This window comes from Lutra lutra, chromosome 7, assembly GCF_902655055.1.
Source record: "Lutra lutra chromosome 7, mLutLut1.2, whole genome shotgun sequence".
NCBI lineage: Eukaryota > Metazoa > Chordata > Mammalia > Carnivora > Mustelidae > Lutra > Lutra lutra.
In genome coordinates this window covers 4112248-4121108 of record NC_062284.1, presented here as the reverse complement: position 1 = coordinate 4121108, position 8861 = coordinate 4112248, and the positions used below count along the sequence as shown (strand labels likewise).

Genomic DNA, 8861 nt, shown 5'->3' with positions numbered 1-8861 from the left:
ACTTGTAGGAGGAGAGTCCACTGCTTGGGTCCTGAAATGTACCGCTCAGTGAGCGTACACGCCATCGTCTCCTCCATGGAGGAGGAAGGTTCTCAGCACGTTCCCCGGGGCCTCCTTGGATTCCGTCATTCTGCCTCCCGCCGGCACTCTGGTGGACGCGCTTCCCACACAGGCTCACTGGCCCTGCCCCCCTCACTCCCTGACAAGCTACGTACTATCAAATCTGAGAGATGATCTGATCCAGAACTGAAGCCACTGGTGTCTGAGTCAGAGGGACTGCTAGAACGGGAGTCCAAGATGGGCCGGGTGTCCAGGCGGGATCCTCTAACTGACGGTGCTGGGAACTTGTCCACCAAGTCAGATCCAAGGGGGTCCAGAGGCAGGAAGCTCAAGGGGGGTTTCCCCAGGACATTGCCGAGTGGGTTATGGAGCATGCTCAGTACTAGGAAGACAAAAAATAAAGACATCTCGTGACCTCTTAGTTTTCCTCCCAAACAGCAGTCCTTCCCTTTTTCCCCACAGCCACCTGAGAAGATACACAAAGGCACCACCACAGAAGCACGACAGAACCACGGGAGAGTGCGATGAGCAGAATGACGTCCCAACACCGGCCATGGCCCCGTCAGAGGCAGCCCCAGGACGGCTTTCTGAAGACCAGAGTTCTTGCTGCAGCAGCAGCAGCAGACGTGCTCCCGACCACCCAGACTTAAGGGTCAGTGTCAGTATTTGGGAAATTGTGCTGGCAGGAACCCTGGTCACAGCTGCTATTAACGCTGGATACACACGTCTTGCTGCCGTAGGAGACCCCTTCAGCACAACTAGGAAGCCCAAACCACACTCCTTCCTTACTGCCTGCCAATGTGTTTATTCGAAGAATTCCCACCTTTCTAAGAGTATCTAGCTACATTACAGAATTTCATGTCACGCCCCACAAGTCTGGTTCAACAGGAGCACACCATCTCTTCTGCAAAGCTCCCTCGTGCAAAGTTCTCGCCTGTACTCTCTCTCTCCTATTCACCCCCGAACTTCAGATACTGAGGATGGGAGCAGAAGGACAGTGAGTGTAAGCCCAGACTGGCTTAAGACAAACCAGGGCTGGAACCCTAGGTCTGACACTGCCTCTCCGTGGCTGTGTGCTCGGTGAAGCTCGTGGAGTCCCCATTTTCTCAGAACATCCTGAGTGGAATATCAACTATTTCATAGCTTTGTCAGGAGGGTTCGACAATTAAGACAGCAGATGGGAAGTGCTCAGCAGAACAGTGCCCAACACACAATAAATATTTAACTACCAAACATCAAGAAAGAGTGAACCAAAGCAAGAAGAGGTAAGGGAGGTAAAGTGGAAGAAGGGGACACATCTTTCCACCCTTGGTCTTGAAGACATAAGGAATCCAAAGGAAAACGTGTCTTTTACCCACGAGAATAAAGAATAAAAGGGCTTTGCCATGGAGCATGGTGGTATGAAGCTGAGGAAGAAGCGTTCATCTGATACTGTTTCCATCTAAAGACAGAGGAAAATGTCCGCCTCAAAACGGCTGTGAGGTGAAACCAAAGTCATGTGTGTCTGTGTCTGCGAGTGTGTGTGTGCATGTTTGTGTGTGGGGGGGTGAGCGTGTGTGCACCACTGTGTGTGTCTATGTGTGTGTGTGGGTGGGTGGGTTGTGCGCACACACACATCTGTGTGTCTGGGTGGGTGCATGCTTCAGTGTGTGCGCACACATCTGTGTCCGTGTGCAGAGTCCATGTGTGTGTTTATGTGCACCTGTGTCTGTATGTGCAAGTGCACGTGTGTGTGTGTGTGTGTGTGTTTGCAGAGGCTTATTAATTGGTGGCCGTGCCCAGCTCCCCACCCCAGGTCACCGAGTGACACACAGGTGGCCAGAGTTGAATGCCAGCTTCGGGCTGTGCTGCATCCCAGGCGACAGGCAGAAGCCTCTTCTGAGACACAGGCCAAGTGAAAGCACACTTTCAGGGCCGCACGCACACACGCCATTCACGACAGAACGCGTGTGCCAGGGGAGACCAGCCCACTCTCCTGCAGCCCAAAGATGAAGGTAGGCGGATCTTCAACTTTCCAAGCACAGGGGATACTGTGGATGTGTGTGTGTGTGTGTTATGCTGGTAAATATATCCTGGATTCACCAGAAAACAGTCAGCCCAGTCCCAAGCAGAGGTGCCACTCTCCATTCCTACCACATGGAAGAGCATTTCAGTCCCTCCACATGGCAGCCACCACTGAATGCACTCGGCCAACCTCATTCTAGCCGATCAGACACGTGGGGGGGGGGGGGGCGGGAACTGCACCAGCTACAGCAAAGAGTCTGTTAGTTTATCACTTTGTTTTTTAAGAAAACATTCTTTTAACTAAGGCCTTTGAAAGCCATTCCTAAGCACAGTCCATAGCTGTTTAACGTAAGTATCTCTCAACGCTGGATTCTGACATCCACCAGAAATAACCCTTGTCAAACTTCTCAAACACTCCTGACAAGGACCTGCGTCCCCGCAGTGCAAAATCCAAGCCCCCGAGCTCATGCCCTGAGAAGGCAGTGGGTTGCTGACTTACTGGAACTCCTTCCTGGTGCTGCAAAGCCTGGCATAAAAGATCTGTGAGAACAGCAGCTCGTCCCCACGGGCCTGAACCTGGTCCCAGCGTCCCGGAGGCCGCATATCCCCCACATGCTACAGAAGTAAGCGTAGGCGCTAACAAGGGAGCAACCACATCATACACAGCTTTGAAAACCAAGTTTGGGCACACAGACTTCACGGTGACGGCACGAGGGGAGGAGCAGAGGCGGCTGACAGGACGGCCCCCTGCACCCGGGGCCCAGCTGAGAGACTGTCTACGCTCAACGGGCCACTCTCCACACAGGACATCAGGGCTGTGAAGGAGGAACTGGGACAAGAGCTGCAGGGGAGGCGAAGGACGGGTCACACGGTGCAGGTGAAGGACAGAAGCAGGTCAGCACAGTGGATGCAGACGCAAGCCAGCCATTTCAGTGTGCTGACAGCTGCAAGAGGGACAAAGGGGCAGACAGAAGAAACAGGAGGGGCTGGGATGGTGAACACTGAGCTTTGAGGATGGCAAGATGAAGGACAGTGACCAGCCATGGGCTGACATGGAATGTGTGGAGCCTGAGAAGCTGGACAGCTCATCCAAAAGGATATTAAAGGGACCCATGGTGATAACTGGGCCTGGGATTAACACAAACAAGCAAACAAACCCTGAAACCCTCAAAGGAGGAAAGAATGGGGAGACTGGAAGGAACAACAAAAGGAATGGCTGAAGTAAGTGGTCAATGAGGCCCGGACGAACGCTTTCTCTCACTTGACAAAGCAGCACCGGGGAGGAAAAGCCCCCAACAAATGCACAAGTCAGAGGGAGCATTCCCCAGGGAAAGACAAGACAGGACTGTGTGTCAATCCTAGAAAAAGGTACAGTACTGTAGGGAGCCCCAGGAGTTGTCAAGGGAAACAGCATAAAGCAGCAGAAAAAAGCTCAGAGAAGGTGGCTGGCCCAAAGGGTTTGTGTCTGGGGACGTCAAGGACGATAAAGATGGGCTATAGTAACTGTCTTCACCCAAGGTTTCTTAAAAACATGTTATTTGGAAGAGTCAAAAAGCAAAATGGGTGCCCCTGCGACCACTATTGTCATTCACATCAGCTTCTGTTCACTACCGTGTTGGTATTTCTGTTCTCCAGCCACAAATCCATCCACCTCAGCTAACACGCATTTTTTTTTTACCATGCCTGCAAAGATATCTTGAGACTCTGTCAAATTCCTGTGTCAAAGCTAAGAATTATGTCTTCGGCACTCCTCTCAATGTGATAATAGGCCTGTCTAAAAAGAAAATGGCATGACAATCCACTCTGGCCACTAATGAACTCACTTCCTTAAGTGTCCATGGTTCACGGTCAATCATCTGTTCTACAATTTGGACCAGGTTCAACCAAGCTCCTACCATCCACTAACAGCAACTTCCACTTCCTGCACACAGAGCATGTGCCAGATGCTCTGTCAGAAGCACTTTAGGAAAGTAATCTTCACTAAATCCGAAGCAGTGAGTACTAGTACCCCGTCTGAACAAAAGAGAACCCAAGGCTCAAAGGTCAACTATTGGGCGAAGTAACAGCTTTGGATTTAGTGGTGAGTGACAGGACGGGCCCCAGCTCCTTCTGATTCTGAGCTCGATCTTCGATCTTCGGTAATGCACCATTCACCAGCTACCTTTTTTTGTTTAATACCCAGGACTTGACATCTTTTTGTCTTCATGTTCTCAACACCTTTTATTCAAATTCCTTTAAGACCATCAACTACTGACAAAGCTCTCGCACCTACCAAAGGTCAGTGCCTTGGGATCTAAATCATCCAGGCCTTGAAACTTCTCTAGGGCCTTGTCACTTTAGGAACTCATTAAAAATGCATCGTGGGCCCCACTCCAGACCTACTAATTCAGAACCTGCATTTTGAACAAGATCCCCAGGAGGATTGCATGCATATTAAAGTTTAAGAAGCACTAATCTAGAAAAACCTGAGGCTTGCTACATCAAGCTTCTCATCAGTTCCCCTCACCACACCCCAAAAGCCTTTCATGTCATTTCCCTTGACTTAAAGACTATAGGTTAAACACAGCTCTTACAGCACAATGGCAACTAATACCTAAACTAACAAAAGCACGGTGGCTATATAGGACATTTCCCAAAGAATCTGATCTCTGAAAACATTGGTGGGGTGTGCAGTGGGGAGTAGGGAGGAGAGAGGGAGTTGACAATAACCAGGAGCAAAGAATACACAAGACTGATACAGACTGGGGTAACAGTTTCGGGAAAGATGTTGACTAGAGCAAGCTGAATGTCATGAAAAATATTTGGGACAGCTGGAAGACTTTGTAAGCTCATGCTGGGCAAAAACAGAGGGACCTAGGGCCTACTGCTTGAAGCAGACCCCGGTTAAGAGACAAGGAAAAGTGCCAGGAAGGACACTACCGGGTCACATGACAAAACTGGACTACGAACAACAGTTTAATGAAAGTGTTGTAGCAACTTTGCGTTGACTGGAATTGAGAATGTCTCTGTTATATAAGAACATCTCTGTTCTTAATGGGTCAGGAAGAACTTATATAGAGACAGAGAAAGAGAACACGCAAGTGATAAAGGTAAATGCCAACAACAAGAGAATCCGGACAAAAGAAATACAAGTATTCCTTGTGTAACTAAGACTTTAGTAAATCTGAAATTATTCCCGAAGTTTTTTTTTTTTAATGACATGAAGGAAAACTAGTCAATTCCCATTGGACTTTCTCTGCCTCTTGCAAGGTAACTGGATCTAGCCCAAAAAGGAGAATCAAGCACAAGAAATAGGGCCTAGATTCCCCAGCGGGGGCGGTGGGGGGGGGGAGGGTGATAATTAAGTACCTTTCAAGCCTTAGCCTATAAGAAGAAATAATCTTCTTTTAAACAAGCTTTTTAAAACCTCAGAACGTGTATGAATATTTGCAGGCACACATGTGGACAAAGTTCTGCCTTCTCAACCAAGCATGCCGACCCCTCCAACGGTAATTAGCTCACACCTGGCAGAGAGCAGGTGACCCACATCTGCTGAAGAGTCCGGGAAGGCTGGAGACCTCGCCTCCCTTAGAGCTGGTATGCTCACCGAGGCTACACCCTTTCTAAAAAAGTTATTCAACTTAAGGACACAATATTGACATGGAGACAACACAGAAGTAGGGAAAAAAATTTTAGTTCATCCCAGCCCATCACCAAAACAGAGGCTGACAGAAGTAGTTACTTGCTACAGCCAATTTGTGACAGTACTCCTTCCAGTGGTTTCAAATACTTTCTTCAAAGAGAACTAAACATATATAGGTATGGGTAGAAGATAGTTACTCTACTCGAGGAAGGCAGGACAGCAGAGGCACCTCCCTGCCCTCTGTTGGGATCCTCGCAGCCATTGGTAGACACTTCCATATGCCAGTCTGGAAGAATAGGACCGAGTGCTTCACTGAACACGGTCCCAACCACACACAAGAACAAGGGTGAGGGGCTTAAACTGATAGCTCCGAAGATGACAAGGCCATCCAGCAGACCTAAGATCAGAAGACCCCGGGATTAACACAGCTGGGTGACATCAGCCCCTCCATGCAGTTTCTTGCAAACATTACAGTGGAAGGGGCTAAGGATATGGAGTTTGACTAGAAGATACAGGGAAGACAAGAAAATCTTGTATGAACAGGCACAGGATCTTCCAGATGTTCTGATATTTCCTTCAACCCACAGAAGGAGCCAGGTTTCTGTAAACTGTCACCTGTGGTCAGACGCCCTGGAGTGACCTGTCCTATAGTCAGCTCACACAGGGCCTGGCCAGGTAGTTCTGTCAATAACTACAGATCAAAGGAAAAGCTTCTGGGGAAGATGGCACCTCATTTCAAGAGATGGAACCTGACTTGCTCCTGGCTTAGGCCATGAGACCATCCTTCCCTTGGTGTAAGGCTGCTGGGTGGCCAGCATTGATTTTTACCAGCTGAGAATCAGGAGAGAAGGAGCCAAACAGCTGCTAACTGACAGGCTCCCCTCTTTCTCACTTGACATAGGAAGTACATTTTTTGGAAAAAGACACTCTTTAAGCTACATAACTTAAATCCAGTGGAAGTGACAGGTCACTCATGTTGTAGGCCAGTAACTTATCTCGAAGTCCACTTCCCATCACAGGGCACAGAGCTTCACCAAGGCCAGATGTCGAGTATTAACCCAGATGGCTTGGGGGATGGAAAGTATGGGCGAGAATTCCATAGTCCCCCTTCAGCGGGGGCCAAGGCCCTGACCTCTGTGCTCTATTCCTCAACTCCACAACTTGGGGACTGGAGAAGTCTGAGCTTCTGGTGGCCAAGTGTATGTAACTTGGGTCTTCCACAAGTGACTAAGAAAAGCAGTGTTCGCTTTCTGGAGCAGAGGCACTCACCCCCACTCGCATGCTGGCAACGGCATCGGCGACAGACAGCTCAGCTCTCGGGGAGTCACGGGGAGGAGAGGACCTGGCAGAGGGTTCCAGCTCATTAAAGCTACCTCGGAGGGTACAGGAGACCAAATCAGCAGTAATATTTTTAGACCGATTGTTAACTTTCTCCACTTTCACCCTTCTATGCCAGTTCCTGTGGGTTTTTACAGCTGAGTCACTGTTCGAATTTTCTGAAGCCTTCCCCAAGAGTACAAAGTCACCCCGAGTCTGGTGGTGGCAACAATAATGGCAGCAAGAGCTTGGCACTGGATATGGGTATCGTAAGACAGTGTCTGAGTTTGAGCTCAGCTTGGGGAGAGACCAGGCCTAAGACATCATAGTCAGATGCCTGCTATCTACTGGGAGTCGTCATGGAAAAAAAACCCAGACCAGGGGCCATTATTTCTAGCCTGAGATTTAGGGCCACATACCGAGAATACCTCTTTTCCAATCCTAACCCTTGGCTCTAGGCTGCTTGCTCAAAATCCATCTGAAGGCACAGAGTAAGGAAGCGGAGGGCAGCCGTCAGTCATTCCAGGCATAACAACAGACTATTCTTTGCCTGTAAGTCCCAACGCTACAACTCTATACCAAACCTCAACTCCACACCACACCTCAACTCAGGTGACAGTCTTCTAAGTGTCAACTCCCTCCACTGACTGTGGAGGTGGAGGTCAGCACACACGCTCTCCTACACAACTTCTTTTTCATCCAGGAGGCACTGCACTGTTTCCTGCTTCGCAGGCCCTCCCTCTTCTCTGCACTGAAAGCTCTCCCCTCAGTAGACTGCCTGACTCCATGACAGAGTTCACATCCTAGTGAACGACAAAATCTTCTGTAAATATGTGTCTTCATGCTTTAGAAGCTATGGAGGTTCAGAGATACTAATCTTTGAAGAAATTTACCCATCCAGCTGATCAAAACAAGTAGGAGGCAGAAGAATGGAAGAGACCTTGACCAATCTACAGTTCAAAAGTACCCAGGATTAACAACAAGCACAGTGGCTTGGCATTCATTATTCATTCAAAAGACCCTTATAAAAAGCCAGGGGCCAGGCACTGTGCTGCATGCTGGGGACAGAACAGTGACAAAGTGGATAAGTGAATTAGATTTGTAGAACCTGGTCAGGCCCAGGAGGACCATGTTCTATGGACGAGAAGCCCAACTCTGTCACCTCAGGAAGGCTGAATGTCACCTCAGAAAGGCTTCTTGGAAGGACAGCAGCAGCAGAAGCAAAATGCCAAGAGTGCCCCTCTCATCCCACGCTGACCCAGCCTGCACACCCAACAGGGAGCCTGCAAGTAACAGTACGAGGAACTACCATTCATAACCTGACCGGTTAGCAGTCAGGGTAGAAACCAGAGAAGGCTGACAGGTTAATAATCCCTGAAGGACTTCTAAAGGACAGGGGCCTTTAGAGATGCCTCTGGCATCCTCAGACTGAACATCTGGTCTAGGGGCTTCGGGTCTGCTGGGCTTCGGTACAAGGCACACAAGGACTCCCTGGCTTCCAGCTCCCCCCACCCAAAGTAGATTCTCAGCCATCCCCCTTCCTGCTGAGTAATACTATGCATGCAAGGGTCCCCAGGTGGGATCAGGAAGACCAATCCAACAGCTGGTGCTGCTGATGGGCTGAGACCCAGGTGGAGGGCAGTGAGAACTGTCCGCTGCACACCCTAGCCTTGAGTGGCCTCAGCAAGGGAACACAGCCCCTCTGGCAGGACGGCCCCAGGGCTGATACGGAGATACTCCAACACATGTTCTCATCCCACATATTCGAGTTCTGCTTACAGGAAGGCAGGTGTAACAGAAAGCACAAGAGTTTTAGAACCAAAGAGACCTGGGTAGAATTCCGGCAGCTGTGTGATTT

The 8861-nt window shown here is 49.4% G+C and overlaps 1 protein-coding gene across 11 annotated transcripts in view; it reads right to left on the bottom strand.

The window, feature by feature from the left end:
- Positions 1-8861, bottom strand: part of CPEB1 (cytoplasmic polyadenylation element binding protein 1) — a 92329-nt gene that overhangs the window by 12877 nt on the left and 70591 nt on the right. For all 11 annotated transcript variants that reach the window (XM_047737571.1, XM_047737565.1, XM_047737566.1 and 8 more), the window contains one exon: positions 216-442. In XM_047737571.1, the coding sequence (XP_047593527.1) occupies positions 216-442 (227 nt within the window). The remainder of the gene's footprint in view (positions 1-215; positions 443-8861) is intronic.